The 18083-nt window shown below is 28.6% G+C and overlaps 1 protein-coding gene across 3 annotated transcripts; it reads left to right on the top strand.

Annotated features, from left to right (window-relative positions):
- The first annotated feature begins 5024 nt into the window (after positions 1-5024).
- Positions 5025-17955, top strand: Skeletor (DM13 and DOMON_DOH domain-containing protein skeletor). Of its 3 annotated transcripts, XM_035081350.1 has the most exons (11): positions 5025-5356; positions 9137-9274; positions 9339-9520; positions 11330-11492; positions 11678-11937; positions 14601-14700; positions 14812-14996; positions 15835-16321; positions 16596-17020; positions 17164-17325; positions 17819-17955. In XM_035081350.1, the coding sequence occupies exons 1-11, from the start codon at positions 5233-5235 to the stop codon at positions 17843-17845; spliced, it is 2253 nt and encodes a 750-aa protein (XP_034937241.1). In that variant the 5' UTR covers positions 5025-5232; the 3' UTR covers positions 17846-17955. The 3 variants fall into 3 exon arrangements, with proteins under 3 accessions (XP_034937241.1, XP_034937242.1, XP_034937243.1); XM_035081351.1 differs by lacking the exons at positions 14601-14700; positions 14812-14996; positions 15835-16321; ... (1 more) ...; positions 17164-17325; positions 17819-17955 and adding an exon at positions 13382-14385; XM_035081352.1 differs by lacking the exons at positions 14601-14700; positions 14812-14996; positions 15835-16321; ... (1 more) ...; positions 17164-17325; positions 17819-17955 and adding an exon at positions 13382-13518 and having other exon boundaries at positions 11678-11954.
- Positions 17956-18083: the final 128 nt, after the last annotated feature.

Below are 18083 nucleotides of genomic sequence, written 5' to 3'. Positions count from 1 at the left end.
AATCACGGCTTTTGTTAATCAATAATCAGTCAGTTGTGATTAAACTCAATCTCTTTTCTTCCTCTGCTGCACACCAAGTTTTATCGGTCATTTTTATTTTACATTTTTAACATGTCACTCACAAAAATTTATAATAAACTATTACAGCTATATTATAAAGAGCTTTTTTTTTATAAAGATATTTTAAAAAAAAATAGGTTGATGGGATGGATAGAGAAAAATTACTGAAAGCTTTCATTATTAATTATTCACTTGAATAAATAAATTTTATTTTATAATAATAAATTTTACAGCATTCAATTATCATAAAGTGTATTATAATGATATTTAATTTAATAATGTACTTCAAATAAGACATTTTATTTTGTTTATATATTATAGAAGCAACATTCTTATAAGACAGAATATTTTACTCCGAATATTTTGCTCGGTGAAGGTTGAACTTATTTGGTGTTACTCGTTCAGACGTGACATCATGTAATGTCATATTTCACGCTAAAAAGAATATAAAATGAAATTTTCTCATCAGAAAGCGAAATTTTCTCTTAAAGTTAATTCCAAATATTTGACCTTTTTTAAATCGAAATAAAAGAACTAATAATAAAACACTCGTTATTACATCCAAACGTCTTTTCATATCATTTACTTGAAAAAAGTATTGTCTCAAACTTTTGTGTTGTATTCATTCTCTAGATAATTCTTTCTTCGATATGCACAGTGTCTTTGAATCAAACTTCTCATCAAACTTAAAGTTCAAAACAGCGAAGGACATCAGCAACAAAGTTTGCTGTATTAAACACTGTTGACTACTTTGATTCTAGAAAATAGTGACCAGATGGCATGAGGTTTTTGCTTTGAGTAATTTTTTAATAACCAAGATTATTCAGTAAATTCTATTTAAAATCTAATCACCTTTAAATTACTTTCACGTGAATCGATAACCGTTTAGCTTATAAAATCAATCAGGACAGTTTTTAGATACAATCAGACATTTTTTTAATGGTGATCTAAACTGATTATTAAGTTTTGTAAATTTGAATTTTAATTAAAGTCAAGCAGCATCAGTGGAGAGCAAAATTTAAATAACCACAAGAAATATTTTATTTATAATAAATATTTTTATATATTTTTATAAATAAAATACAAAATAGTAAAGATTTGGAAAAAGTACACATTGATAAAAGTTTTGATGTCGCAACAGATTTAATATCTGCTCTGCAATAGTCTTGATTTCCGGTGAGTCTGCAAAAAAATCTGTAGATGCAACAGAATGAAAATCTGTTACAACTACGAACAAGCACTCGAAGCAAAAGAAAACTGTTCAGTAAAATCTTTAGAAGAAAGAAAATTTCCAGCATGTTATCTACGTTTTTTCATTACAATTATTTCATTAAAATGTTCTTCTTTTTTTCGAGAGGATCATTTAATTGTTTAGAGGGAAAAAAAAACATCTAAACATGTATGTGAAAAATAAAGGAACAATAAACTTAATAACTTGATAGAGGAAACTCGAAAAAATTACATATCGTTATGGCTTATGCTATAAAAGATGAAAAAAAAAAACTTATATTCACTATTGCAGCATGATGAATAGGTACGTAAACAACTGTATATAATTAATGGAATCTTGTGAAAGATGTACAACACCGCAATTGTCAGTCAGTCAATCTCGACTACAAACAGCTAGAATTATCAAATGCAACACGATTCAATTCACTATTGTGAAATAGCTGCTTTCTCAGACTCAACAGAACAGAATGGAGCATAGAGGAGCATAGGAGGTTGGTACAGAGCGTTTTAGCCTCAGCCTTTATAGAATCACTCACATCTCACTTGAGTGATATACGCGTCATACTTTGAGCATAGACGACAGAGATCAAGGGAGAAAAAGTAAAGTAAAGATTCGTGTAAGCGAGCTCTGAACCACTATCCCCTGAGCCATTTGCCATCAGCGTGATAAGCATACGGAGAAGATGGCGATCAAGAAGAAAATAAGCTGACTGTGAGATGGAAAAATTAGTTGGAATATTTCATGCATTTTATATTATCTACTTTATGACAATATCACTGTCACTCACTTTGGTTTTCTGCTTTACAATGTTTTTCATGGTTGGCTCTTCTTTATAAGTTTCAACAAGTACTAGAGCTGTATCTTATTATAACGGAATTTACTTCATTAAAATTTATAACTAATTTTTTTGTTATTAGTTCAAGTAAAAAGATTATTTCAAATAGGTTTTTATTTAAATAAATGTATATCTTTCTTGATAAATATATTGAAATACATGATGAGATTTTTATAGTATAATTGATATAAATTTGATAATGAAATTAACATTTGATACATATATTTGCACAGAAAAGGTCTTGATGTCATTTGAATTTATAATTCTATTATACTTTCAGTGTTAATATTTTTTTAATGATTTTATGGATGAGTTCCATGGAAATTAACTTTCAACCAACAAAATATTTTTAGTATTTATCCTTTACATATAATATTTCATTTATGATATTGAATATTTTTGATCAGAATATTTGTGTTTATTAATTACTGACAAAAATATATCAGAAATCATACAATTCATATTAAATCATACAATAATATTAAAAATGTATACTTCCTCATTTATTAAATATTCTTTGATTATTAAATATAATAATGATAATAATTGATTAGCTGTCCACATGATTTCTTGTTTTTCTCAACATTCATTTTTGATTGAATATGCGAAAATCATTTCCAGTGAAATACACTGGCAAGTTAATATATTTATCATCAAAAGGTTTATATACTTCAAATACAGTTAATTTATTGTTAACAAACTGTAGGAGAGTTAATGAATTTTATTTATTATGAATAAATATTCGAAACAATTTTAATGTGGTGTTTTAAATGCAATGGTGGTGTTTGGAGTAAAATTAGTCTGTGAAAATGTTTCTTTTTATTAACTTGACTCTGTGATTTTCAACTTTTATTTATTAAGAAAATTTATCATGTCCCTAGGCAATTAAACTGAATTTCAACCACCTACAGAGCTAACTCGCAGTTTAAGTAAATAAGATCTTTATTGTACATGAGGTAACAGTCAGATTGTACATTAATGTTAGCTTTCTTGACATTGACTTCTATATAATTCTAGGTGTAGCCTACAAATAAACTCCAACTACTTTCACCTTTCTAACTCACTTCGTGATGAGACTCAATTAAAAATGAAACACTTTTTCAACTTCACAGATAACTACAAATAAAATTAGCCAATCATTTTATTGTTTATCTTTTTAAAAATTTAAGATAAATAATAAAATGGCCAAGTGAAAAATAAAAACATTAAATACTGAAATTAGATATATTGATATAATAAATAGAAAGTAATCACTTGGTTATTTTTCTCTCTCATCATCATGATGAGAAATACTTTATTCTTGTTTCTCTATTCATTTCACAAAGAGACTAGATAAAAGTAAAAGGCAAATTGGATAAATTTTTAAAAATTCTCTAAGGAAAAATAATGAATGAAAAATGGCCCACTTCTTGAGTGGTGATTCTAAAACAAGCATTACAAATGACGTAGCTTATATTGCTATAAACAAATGGTAAAGATATATTATAAAACCGCAACTCTGCAATCTCATGGTTTATGATGGTATGAAAAGTGTTGTTAGTCTCTTAATACTTCACATTAAGATGAAAACTTCATAAGCATATTAAACGTTGTATCATTTTTTTCTTGTACTATTTTTAATAAAACTCATCTAACCATGAGAAATAAAAATAATTTATTAGCTATTTGTTGATTTAAAATATCGGTAAATTGATTGAAGTGTACTGTAGTGAAAATTTCAAATCAATTAGTTAATTGATCTCCAAAATATCACCCATCACTGTAGTCAATATTGACATATCATTTGATGTAATTCCTAAACACAGAAAAACATTGAAGATATTGGTCTGATTATTGGAGTAAATCATCCTGAAATACTGAAAGTTAAAAGAAAAAACAATTTAGAACTGACAATACCACACGATTAATTTTATTGATGTATAGTCTTATCGATTTCTGTCAGAATTTCTCATCTTTACAGAATATCATATCCAAGCTAAAGCATGATATTTAAATTTTTATCTTTATTTTGAGAAAAATCTATCTTGAAGAAGGGAATCTAGGATTCTGATGGATTCCTAGTACATCTAGGGAAGGCATACAACAATATTTATCTTCAAAAAGTCATACCTAAACAAAATATCTATCGAAATGCTCGTACACACAATTTTAAAATTTTTTTTAATCAAAAATCGTGAGGTATAGATTTTTGTCTAAACCTAACTTAATAATAGATAATTTTATTGACAAACTTGGGAGTAATTTAAATAAAGGATGAATACATGAATTTGTATTTACAGATCAAAATGAATGTTGTTGCTATGATTTCTCACGAGTAAATAATGCAATTGATATCTCTGGAGACGCAAGGATGCATATTGATGTAACTTGGAACTGATATGATTGGCAGTCTATTTTATGTTATGGTTTTTTTTTTGAATTCAGAAAACTTTTAAATTTCGCTGTACAATATTTTTTATTAACTCTAAAGTAACTGGAATTTTCTCATGTGCTATCAATAAACATCCATCACTTCCAACAATGCACTGATCATCATTAGTGTCAATACCATACCTCAATCTTGGTAGAATATAATTCTATCATTCCTTTCATAAAAGAAATCTTTTTAAAAATTGAAAAAGCAATCCTTGAATTATTGCCGAACATCTGCATGAAATTTCAAAACAATATTGTGCCTGGAAAAATGGAAAAAAGATTGCTAATTAATTGTTAAGTAGTTACTTGACAAAGTATGATAATAATAATTGTTATGACTATTACAATATGAATATATAACTAGAAATTTTTCCGTAAGACCCTGATTGTATGTGAGTATTGCGTGATAATAAAAAAAAGGCCGTTGGCCGTGTAAAAGAGTACAAGAGAGCGAAGAGAAAATGCAGGATGAAGAGAGTGGTATTGGCGTCCGGGCTAGAAGGAGAATGGGCTCGGTGATGTTGTCTGCAGTTGTGATATTGTACGTCGTCTGAAAGGTAAAGGATAACGTTGTTGGGAGAGCAACGACTTTGGTATTGTCAGAAATCAGAGTGGGATTAGTGGAAAAAGCCTAGCTCATAGCTAAATCACTCTTGGTTACTTTCAACCACACAGTAAGCCCGAAGACACCATGAACAGCGGAAGTAGTTTGTTCTCGTTGTCCTCGTGGTCATCATCATCAACCTCTTGCGGAAACGCGGCTTTCAAATTTCACTCTCTTGGTCTTCTTACATTTTTCATATTATTTTTTACACGTGAGTTTTTTTATTTTATTTATTTTCCTGATTCATTTATTCATTTATAGAAATAATTCATTCATCTGATTGATTTTGCTTATTTAATCTTTTGTTACTCGTGCTATGAGCCACCTTAAATACAAAATCTCCAAGTGATTCCAATTTGTCGCTTGGGGTTAGTGGTAATATACGATTGACAATAAGGCAATGTCGCATCAACTTTAATACGAGCGATATAGAACTTACCACACGATAAAAGATATTGGGTAGACTAGTGCGAGTAACTAAAGGTTAATTTATATAAATTGAAACTGATTGTGATGTATAAATTTGAATATATATATATTTATACATTGGAAAGGCTCATCATGATATTTAGTTATTTATGCTTTGTTAGGACATAATTGTATTCTTGGCAGATTCTGTGCTCTGTTTATTAGAGAAATTGATGGTTTCCAACGTGAAATTGTAATTCTTTACACGCAACTTTTGTATCTCTCTTTTTTTTTTTAATTATTTCCAATGGTTTGGAATATTTTAATAGCATTAAACACTTGCCTCAGTGGCCGAAAATTATTTCACATAATAAATGATCCTAACAAGTAATATATGATTCACTTAACCTCGTTATTTATTTCATGAATTTTTCATTACTGGATTTTAATCATTTACTGCTATATTTCTTTTGGATAAATATGAATGGATAATTATTATAAATATTTTCAAACAGTTTATTCGAGGTAAATCATATAATTAAATTACGATGGTAGTTCGTTTTTATTGGTTTATTGAAAAAAATTAATTAGCATTTCATTAGAATTCATGATTTTTTTTTTTTGCAATATTTTTTTTTATAGGTTTATTATGAGTTTTTTCATATCCTCTCTCCTATAAATACGATACATAAATATTTTCAATAAATTCAATCAGTCATGATATTTGAGAGATGTTAGTGAAAGAGAAGTAAATGAACGTACTTCATAATTTAAAATCCAGAGGAAAGTATACATATCGTTGCGACATACCAATCTCGACGTTTGTCTTGCTTTCTCCTCTCTTGTAAATGTCAGACGATCAGCGTATGTACATATATACAACTAAATTGGACTATACATATGATGTAGCTTTCCTTCCCATCGTTTTTTTTTTTCTCATTTTTATTACTTTATTTTATGTTTCAACTTTTTTTTATGAAGAAGTGTAATGTTTCTTTTTATGTCTTAGTGTAGTTACAATTATTATTTACAACGTTGCTAATCATTGAAACTATCAATTCAAAATAACACACCGTTGAAAACTAATTTTAACAGGACACTATTTTAATGTTAAAAAATGTGAAAAATAATTGTTCACTATAATAAAATGTCAGTTTTTTTTTGATTTTCCATTTTTTTCCAATCTTGGAAAAGCAATAATACATTTTATTGGAGTAATAAATTGAATAAAATACATAGAACTATTTCTATCAAACGGCATGAATGATATGTCAGAAAATTTATTAAAAATATTATCGCTAAAAAAAAAACGTTTCACAAAGTTTACTGAATAATTTAATAAGTGAGATTTAAAAAAAATCACATAATAATTATTGTTTTTTGTATTTCAATTATTTATTTTTTCACGGAAAGTGGAAATTCTTTTCAAGAAACAATTTTATGTTATCGCTACAATGTTGTAAAATGGAATTATTTTTTTATTTAATTTTTTTAAATACACAACATGTGATGATAATAATTATTTCTCATTATTTAGAATTATCATAACTATTTCATTATTATGAAGTAATTTTTTTTGTAACTTCTTAGCCAACTGTATTTTTATAAAAATTCACATAAAAGATAAAGAAAAGATGTGTGAATATATTCGTGTATACGAGAAAGGCTGGGTAATTTTTACGAAAAAGAAAATACACACACGATTTCGAGACACTTAACAGCGATGAAAGTTGTCAGGAGTCAGCAAAATGTTTTTCTGTTACCTTCTACGGCACATTTGAGTGTCGCTGATGAAAAAAAGACCATCTCAAATGGATACGACCATTATTACTACATAATACCAATATATACATATATAATACATACATTTATTTAAATTCGATTAAAAATCTCCCTTTCATAAATAATTTATTACTCAAAACAATTTTCATATTCTCCAAAATTTATCACCAATTGGAAAGACGACGTTTTATTCAATATCCGAGCCTGTAAAAAAAAATAAATTGAATTAAAAAATAGTTAAACAAAAAAAAAAGAATATCATGATACAAGTAAAATTAGTCGTCAACATGACGTATTTGCATTATTGAAACTATCTATACTTTTATCAATGTCAAAAAATATAACATCTAGAATAAAACGAGAGAAATTGCTAAAAGTGGCTGAGATTAAAGGTCAAGCACTGTTATAAAGATATCCTGAAGATTTTATTTTTATAGCAATGCATAAAAATATTTTTTTATCGGTGAAAAAATGGATTTTTGTGATCTAAAATTTTTCCTAAAATATTTTAACGCCGGAAATATCAGAGATTCACTTCACTAAATAAATAAATCTCTAGAATAATATCTATACTCTACAACAATTGCTAGTAATATCAAGTAGCTGTATCTTTACTCAAACTTAAAACATTCTTGCTATAAAAAAGTTTCAATTACATCCTGACAGTGAACCCATTTGGGAAAAAATATAAGCAAGTTTTGCAGAACGTCATGCCTATAAGCAATATTCTAAATCAGTCTAAGGTCTTGGAAAGATTGGAAAAAAGGAATCTTTTAATGAATTCAAATTTAAATGAAATTGATGATGGCCGTTTGAATCAAGTTATCAGTAACGATGCATAGTAAATGAGTACATAATAAGGGATTCTTGGTACACTAGTGCCTCGTGTACACCATCATAAATTTCAATTCTAAGCTAAACGACTTGGTCTCGTTAAAGAGAATGCGCACATCCACGAATGTCGTTAAAATCGATTCGCCGCTTAACGGGATATAGACTATGTGCTGATGTAGCTGAAGGAAGCCTTCTTTCAGCAGCACAATTCTAACGAGCTATGTATGTATATCTAATGGCATTTTAAAAAGATAAACATCTCACGTTTTCCATATAAAACTAACATCGTTCAAATAACGAAATATTCTACGTATTCTGTAACTCTCATTGCAGTATTACAAATCAGTCATTGATGTTGTCTATAAATATACTTTTTTTATTGGCATCTTCTTTTTTGTTTTGATGTTTCGCATAGATCGAGACGTTAGAATAGCTAGAATACTTGGATTCGTCGATTTTATTTATGAAAAGAAAAATTTGCTACACTTAATGAGATTTGTTAGTATAAATATGACCATATAAATTTTGTTCCTGTGTCAAATAAATTATTTATCTCGACGGATTTATTTGCATCAGTTTATTTTGGTTGCAGTTTATAAATCATGTTCAAAGAGAGTATTAGTATGATGGCCTACATAAACTTTACGTTATAAGGGCTTTGTGAATTAATATTGAGGGATTATTTAATATATACAAAAAAAAAGGATTATCATAGTTATAAACATATGATGTATGTTATGTATTATCATAAAAATGATGGTGGCAAGACTTTCATATTTTCCCAACTTAAACTCTAATTAAAAAATTAACATAAGCAAAGAAAATATTTATGTATTATTATTCCCATCAATCTAAAGAAAAAACATACCAAGTAAAATGATTGAAATAATCTCTCTTCAAACTATTTACCCTAGAATTTCTTTATATTCATTTATAAATCTATAATTAAAATTGAATTTTAAAACAGAAAATGTTGCTGGAGAATATTATGGAAAGTTCATTGGAAATTTATCGGAATTACATCACGGAGTGAGTGGACAAGTTTATGCTGTAGACAGCAGGACTTTATTTATAAAGGACTTTACTTATGATGGTGAAGGTCCTGGTAAGTTGCTTAGTTCTAAGAGATATTAAAAATGAAAGGTAAATACAAGATTAATTGTTTCTAGCTGGATATTTTTATGCCGGAAATTCTCGAGCTCCAATTATCAATGGATTCAAACTAAGGGATGAAAAAGGATCAGCAGGACCTCTCAAGGCATACAATAAGAAAAGTATCTCTATAGCCTTGCCAGAAGGAAAATCTTTAAATAACATCAGGTGGTTCTCCGTGTACTGTGATGATTACTCTGTGAGTCATTTTTCATTATGTCTTATAATTATCTTTATCATGACATCATTGTTGCCATTATTACTGTTATTATTTTCATTATTATTATTGTTGTTATTACTACTATTACCGTAAACATTTTTTTATGTGTGATGATGCTACTTTCACACATATTTCTAGCGCTCCATTATTTAATTCAATGACAAAGTAGAGCGAAGACCGGTTAGTCTCGGTCTCAATGCCACGTAAATAATATATTACAAACTTTCATTTGCTTAAGCGCGTAAATATTTTTCAAGAGAAAAAAATAAAAGTGGGTAGATTCCTGAAAAAAAAGATGACGAATTATTATTATGTAATTTTGAGAGTAAAGAGTATAACATAATTTATCCATCACATTATTACAAGTATTGAAAAAAAATTACATGTTATACATACAGACATGTGTCAAGGTTACAAGTAAAATTTTCTCAAATATTTTAAAGAGTAAAAAGTACCTGGCTTTATTTTTTAGCAAAAAAATATGATGTAAGAGGAGCAGTTATGAACGGTTGCAGATCCACATTACAAAAAAAATTAAAATTAGAAAATAAACAATTTTTGACAAAAACAGGATCATTAATTATTGTATCCTTGAAAATAAGAACAAAAGCACCTTTATCTAGTCAAAACTGTTTTAATTCTAAACAATTATAATTTAATGTATTACCAGATATCATAATTGCTGTCATTGCTTTACTTCAATCAATCTGTTCTACTTATTTCACACTAATGTGTATAATTAACATTAAATCTCATCAATTTAAATTCTAATTAAAAAATTTCGAATAACGTAATTTTCATAAAAACTGGACATAACTTTCCTCATACATAATAATTAATGATAAATAAATTACCTAGGAGTGTAGAATAATTAAACTGTTAAAAAAATTTTTCAAAAATCCATTCCTCTTCGTTAAATAATATTGATTAATTTAATTTCTTTTTCCAAGATACCGAATTCATTCAAACAATTTCCACAAATTCATTAATTTATTATATTTATCAATTTATAAATATCACATTAAATGATAACAAGATTACTGACCTGTACTAATTAAAATGTATATTCACATCTAAATTGACAATATTATAGTTAACATTTTTTACTTATTTATTCAATTAATTTATTACTTAATGTATTGAATAATTTATTCTTTATATGTAATTATAAATGATTAAACTATTAAAGTAATGGCAATAATGATGAATATAATAAGAAATCCAATAATAGGGAAAATGTACCGTTGATGGTCGTTATACATTTTGAGGTTATAATCATATAAACTCTAATATTCGTAATGGTATCGAGTAATTTCTATTCCTTTCATTACACCAAGTCTCTAATAAAAACTTTTTCTTTAGTAACATGAATACGAGCATTTATTTCTTGTCCACTTTGTGCTTCGAAATTAAAAGTTATTACATGGGAGTTTTGTAATACCTATAGGGTCATATGGAGGAAATGTGATAGGTGGGGCAAAATTAACTTCTCTACTTTATCCTCATTTATTTTTTTTTATTAAATATGTTTAATAATTTTACTCATTAAAATGACGATATAAAACCATTTTTTAATAAAATTAATAGGAATTTGAAGCAATATCATTCCTGGACAATGGTTTATTTGGAATAATAATGGTACAATAGTTTGAACGATGCTTAATTCAAATGAAAATTTTAATTCCAACTTTTGAGAACTACATATGCATTGTCTATCAGCTATTGCAAGGACAACTAAACACTCATATCGAAATTCCTTATTAATTATTATTTATCTACATTTTCCAGGTAAATTTTGGTGACGTAAGAATACCACGAGGATTCGATTTTCCCAAACCACAGAAGCTAGCTGCCTTGAATGGAATTCACCGTGTTAAGTCAGACCCAATTGTTGTTATTGATGCTCAAACTCTCTTAGTTCCATCATTTAGTTATGATGGAGAAGCTCCAGGTATGTCAACAAATTTTTTACTAGAATATTGAAATGCAGAGAATAAATGTAAAAATAACTGAGATAAATTTCGTTCACTAAAAGTAGATTTAAGAAGCTTTATTCAATAAATATAAAATAAAACAAAATATTACTTTAAGTTATTGGATAATATTTTTATAATTTTTATTGAATTTTGTTGACAGATGTCAAATTTTGGGTTGGTACTGGATCTGCTCCATCACCTCAGGGTATACGAGTACCTGACGAAAATGGCAAAACAGCACCACTTCCTTCTTATAATAACAAAACAATTGTCCTCACCCTGCCAGGCGACTTGACAATCTTCCAGATCGACTATTTCAGTGTTTATTGCGAAGCATTCGCCGTGAGCTTCGCTTTTATTCATATTCCTAAAGGTCTGAATGTTCCACCGTCGCTCAATATGCTTGGCATTTCACCCCAGGTATATTACATATGATGGTATGAAAACCATTCAACTATCCGTATTTTTATTGTTGAGAATCGATTAAATAAGGGATAGCTGCTTTAATTAAATTTTGTTCTGAAAATATTTACATTAATAATATTCTATTAAAATAGTTGGAGTTTTCGTAACTCATAGAAAATAGTCACTAGGAAATAACGATTCAAGGGCAGCTTTAAATACTTTCCTTATATAACTTCTCGTATAAGTTTATCATTAGAATCAAAGGGAGTATGATGAGTTTATAAGAATGTAAAATTAGCTTCAATTAACTCGACGTAGAACTAAGTTTAGATGTTTTGTTAATTTTAATGATTTCTATTTCAGCATGCATCATTATTAATAAGAGTGTGATATTAAATTAGAACTCAAGCTCTTCAAATAGAAATAATATTTATGGTGTAATGTATATTGATTTAAAATTTTTTTACAGTCTCTATTAAATCTTCATTGATTATCAAGTGCTATAAATATTTTGCTAGTAGTGTACATGACAACTCGAGAATTATAATGATTGAGGATATTACACAGCTATTTTTTATATGTACATGGTGTATAGTGAAAGGTCAGAATATCGTGGAAAGTGATACTTCATTTACATTTTGAATTCTAATGAAGATAAAGAAATTTTTCATATCATGTTTTAAAAATTTTCAGTATGCCATTTTTATTAATCAATTACTATTTAAATAAATTGTTAAAATTAAGTTACATAACAGTGATGAAATTTTATACAAGTCATATTTATTATCAACAAAAAGAAAGTATTTATATTTAAAGTGAAAGGTCTTGGATTAAATTCTAGGTCACGAGCGCATATTGTTTAAATTTTCAATCGATTTCTCCCCAATAGATTCATATGACAAAAAAGAGGATTGTCTTTAACAATCGACCTTTTTTATGCAATAATTTTGTCTAAAAATTTAGGATGCGGAATGAATGTAACGGAATTGTCACTCGAATTCGATGTTTAATTGTAAGATATTTTGACCTGGAACTCAACTACATTCATAAAAAAAAGTTAATTAATTTTTACTCAATATTTAGTAGATTGGAAAAGGAAACCTGAATCTGATAATTTTTATTTCTGCACAAAGTAAAAATCACAAAGCATTTTGTAAAAATTCCAATTAAGTTTTTAACTTTTTATCAAATACTCTATAATACTTTCTTTGTGTCAGTAGCAAGTAATTTTAATGAATTCTTTTGGTATAAAAATTATCAGATCTTGAAAAAAAATATCTTTGTTGAAATAATAATGAGAAAATTGCATTGCATTTTTATTATTAAATGAAATCCAAGCTATTTTATCTTTTTAACGAATAGAAGGAAGTTCACGTTGATATCGTAGGAAAATTTTAAAAATAATTGTAAATGAAGAACAAGTGATCGGTTAACTTCTGTCTCTGTCCTGTTGTTGCAGAATGTAGAACATGGGCAGGGACAGATTGGACCGAATAACTCAGAGCAGTCTTACTCCACTTACTCCGAAACATCTTCTTCTTTGCTGACACAAAGCCATCAGACTCAACGTCCAACAACCTATCGTCCTCACTTAGATCGTCACGTTCCTGTCCAAACGATCCGTTCGATTGATCACAGACTTCCTCATAAAAATTTTGACTCATTAAATAGCCAACGTGTCACACCCACGTCGTTCCGTCACTCTCAAAATGATGACAGTCTACCGCCTTCATCTTATGCTAGAGTTCTTAGTTACCAAGGGAATCAACGACACGACTCCTATATTCGTTATTAGATAATGTTCACGATTCCATGTAAAAGTGAAAATTAATGAAAACATTTTTTTTTTTAATAATTTATGGAGAATTTGTGAAAGTTTAGTATTTTGTTGGAATAATTTATTGAAAATTTATTTTTATATTCAGTATTAAAAAAAAAATTTTTTCAATACGAAAAAATTGATTTGGTTGTGAATTAAATTGTTAAAAAAGTGGTGAATTTTATTGCCAATTAAATAATAAAGTTTTGCGGTTTTTAGTTGTGGATATATTGGCTTAAAAAAATTCGTATCATCAGATTTTTTAATTGAAGTAATCAATGTTTTGCCAATAAATATGGATCGAAACAGGGTAAATGTGTAATAAATATATTTTATTAATTACACAGGTCTATGGTGATTTAAATATTTTTTCAATGTTATTAATCATTAATTAATTTTGATATTTATTTGTAAAGTAAGATAGAACTCATCATATCGAGCTTATTTTTCTTGCTATAAAATGAAAGTTCTAACAATTAAATATAAAAAACGATAAATTTTATGGAATTATTTTATATCAAAAAACCATTCATAATTTATATACTTATAAATTGTATAGTACTCGTTATTGCTTATATTTAATAGCCAATAGGCTTAAAAATTATTTATACTCCATAAAAAAAATGTTTTTTAAATTTTCATCACAAAGGAATCGTGCTAATAAATTTTTATCAACTTTATTTTTTTATTTTATAAACAATAAATACTATAAATACAACTATCAATGTAACTAACAAAGAATTGTATCATTATTGCATGCAATAAATGCAAATGACTTGAAAACAATTAAACAAAACAAAAGTTCAACTGCATTTAAATAATAAATTAATCTCGTGCATTATTTATTAATTATTTACAGTCCAAACTTAATTGTGAAGTTCTTGAAGATAGTTTGGCTTTTGAGGTAAGATGGGCGATTGCTGGAGACAGTATTGTGGTACAACTTGTGGCTAAATTAGGTAATTAATTGCTTCTAAAATTCAAATAAATTCATTACAATAAATAAATGTCCCTAAAATATATTTCAATAATGAGTGATGTTTTTTTAAAAAAATATTTTTCAATTGCAGATGCTAATCAATACATGTCATTTGGACTATCGGCTAATCCAGACCGCAGTATAATGGTAGGCGGCGACGTTGTAGTAGCATGGGTCGACAAACAAACACTCCAAGGATTCGCGGTGGATTACATTCTCGACGCCAAGTCTCAGTGCTCTGGAACTCGAGGAAGTTGTCCAGACACCCGTATTCAGGTATAAATTTTCATTTCTACCTTCACAACTTTGCTAATTACAGTTTCCAATTCCGATTAGTTAAAAAGTAATAAAATGCTGATGAAATATCGTACTCACAAAGATTAAGGGACAGTTTAAAAATAGGGTGAATTTTAATGACAGCAATTCTATGGAAAATTATCAATATAAAGTTGAAGATAACATTCTTTAAAACGAAGTTAATCTGGAAAAAGTTTTTTCGAAAGAAAAGTTTTTTTTTTCAAATGAAATTAATTTTTTTATATATTGTCAAAGTTACTTTCAAAAACAAGCTCAAAATATTATTAAATTTCATTATCGCCAAATAAAGAAACTATTTGTTATTAATAATTTCATCAAAGTTTTTAACTAAGTTTTTTTCATGGAAAATTAATTTTCTCAAATTTCATAAAATGTAATTTAATAACAGATTTTTAGAAAAAAATTGAGGTATTGAAATAAAATAAAATAATTTACAAATGGTTTTGCCATTATTCAATTATTTGAAATTAGAGTATTTTTGTAGATTTTCTGTAATCAGTTTTATTTTTTCATTATTTATATTCGATTTTTTTCACTAAATAATACTAAACTGAAATTGAACTGACTATTTAGTTCTAATAGTTTATTACTTTCAAACTAATTAGTTCAAAATCAATAGATAAAGACAACTAAAAATTTTCAACAACACTGAAGGCTAGATTCTCCAAGTTTCCCAAGACTTTTTTAATGATCTCTTTACGTTAACTTTCCCCAAAGTTACAATGCCTTAAACACGATCGATGATACAAAAAAATAGTTTGCAACAGTAACATTATTAAATATTCATCTTCTTCAGGACAATACAAACTCGATTCGACTTCTCAATGCAGCCTTGGTCAATGGCTACAGTATTATAACTTACCAAAGGCCATTGTTACCTTCAGACGAATTAGATCTGCCAATAAATACAACCATTTCACAAGCAATTATCTGGGCGATTGGTCCATTGAATGAAAGAAATGAGGTCAGTTTTCACAGCCATTATCCGAAAACGACTAAATTAATTGAGTTCGGACGAGTGCCGACATGGAATTGTCCAATGCCAGAGAATAGTGATTTTAGTGCTGAAGAAAGTCAAAGTAAGGAAAATTTAAGCACTGAAAGAGCAACCACTTCAACTACTACCAAACGTCCAACAACTAGAGCTCCGGCCACACCAGCCCCCGCATCCACCGCCAATGCCTGGGTGATACCACCGATTGAATGCAATGAACCAGAAGATGGGGTTTTATATGCCCAAATGGGTCCTACTGGTGGAAAACATGGTTATCCAGCTATAACTGGTATGCTCATTTCAGATAATTGAATATTATATTGTGAATATTATTATTTTTCATTCATACAAAAATCATTGAAAATTGAAAACCAATCAGTTACATTCAATCTCTAATTAAGTTTTATTTGATTTTCTTAATCTATTTATCTGATAAAAAAAATACGAATTTAGAATAATGAACATGAATCACATAATTATAAAATTGATTAATTCATTGTGTAGTCTAGAAATAATAAGAACTATTCAACACTGACATTAACTAAATGATTGGTTGAATATAGGCCACGTAGGCTGGGGAATCGCATGGTACATCAACGGTCTTCTCATACCTGAGATCAATGTCGTGAGAGGCAGAAATTACACATTTGTGGTAGAAGCTGGTGATGAAGTGGATACTCCTTCTCGTTACCATCCATTTTATATCACTGATGATCCAGTCGGTGGCTATGAACATAAAACTGCTGAAGAAAAAGCGAAAGTGAAGATATTTGCTGGCGTTAAACGTCAGAAAGGTTCAAATTCATTAGTTCCAACTGGCTCCGGACGTTTTTGTTATTGGTACCATGACCCAGATCAGCCAGAGGCAGATGAATTTGAATCATTCGGTGGGTATCAACGAACACTGACCTTAAAGTGTGATCCTGGTGAGCCTGCAATTGTTCAATGGACTCCTGATGAACATACTCCCGACACAGTGTACTACCAAGTAAGTAACGTTTTAAAAAAGTAAATTTTATTACTTGAAACTAATACTCGTAAATAACATTAATTGTTATAAATGAAACATAAAAACATTTATAAGTAAAAACTTTTATTTTAATTAAATAAATGACTCTTGAAATATTTCAGTGCTATGCTCATCGCTACCTTGGTTGGAAGATAAATGTTTTAGACAGCTGCAATTTACCAGATAAACAGCAAGCAGCTAGTGAGCAACATCAGGTTTATGTTAAACTAGAAAAACCAATAGAAGATCTAAGCACTGAAGCAAGTATTGGTGCTCCAAGCAAGGTAACACCAACAAATTATTATCACGTTCAGGTGAATCATCAACAACCAGAGTATCAATATCATCAACAAACGCAGTTAAATCCTCGTTATCATAATCATCATGATTATACGCCTTCTAATCAACTCGCATCGCAATCATCGCTTCAATTAACAAATGCTTATTCGCGTAATACATTAAAAACTCCGTATCCAGGGGCTTTTATGGTTCAGCAGCATCAACAACATTATCAACAGCTGCAACAATATCCGTCGCAGATGCAACCAAATCCACAACAACAAGCTTTTACTTATCTTCATCATTATCAATATCCACAGCGTCATCCAATGCTAATGCATCGTCATCCAGAACGCATTACTTACCGTCGCGAAACCATTCCAACTATTCCTACGGGACGTTGGCGACATCAAGCAGTTCATGATTCTCATGATCAAGAAGAACAAATGTCTCAAATGTATCCTATGTATTCTTCTAATTCTTATAAATTCATTCCAGATGCACGACCAATTTATGGGCCTATGAAATACACATTCCCTCAGTCGCGAGTAAACCACCAGTATATATATGCAATGAAAAAATCTGGAGCTCTGCCAATAAGTAAACCATTGCCGCAACTATTATCACAACATCCGAAGATCATTTCTTCTAAAAGTGACTATTTAACTGATACTGCTGTGACACCGAAATATTCTGGTTTCGATCCGGATTCGATTGTTATCGAAGGTGGTTTCAAGCCAATCATTCGGGATGTCAATAATTA

This window comes from Chelonus insularis, unplaced genomic scaffold (genome assembly GCF_013357705.1).
Source record: "Chelonus insularis isolate UGA/USDA-ARS -01 unplaced genomic scaffold, ASM1335770v1 contig_323_pilon, whole genome shotgun sequence".
Classification (NCBI taxonomy): Eukaryota; Metazoa; Arthropoda; class Insecta; order Hymenoptera; family Braconidae; genus Chelonus; species Chelonus insularis.
This window is presented reverse-complemented; position numbering and strand designations above follow the sequence as displayed.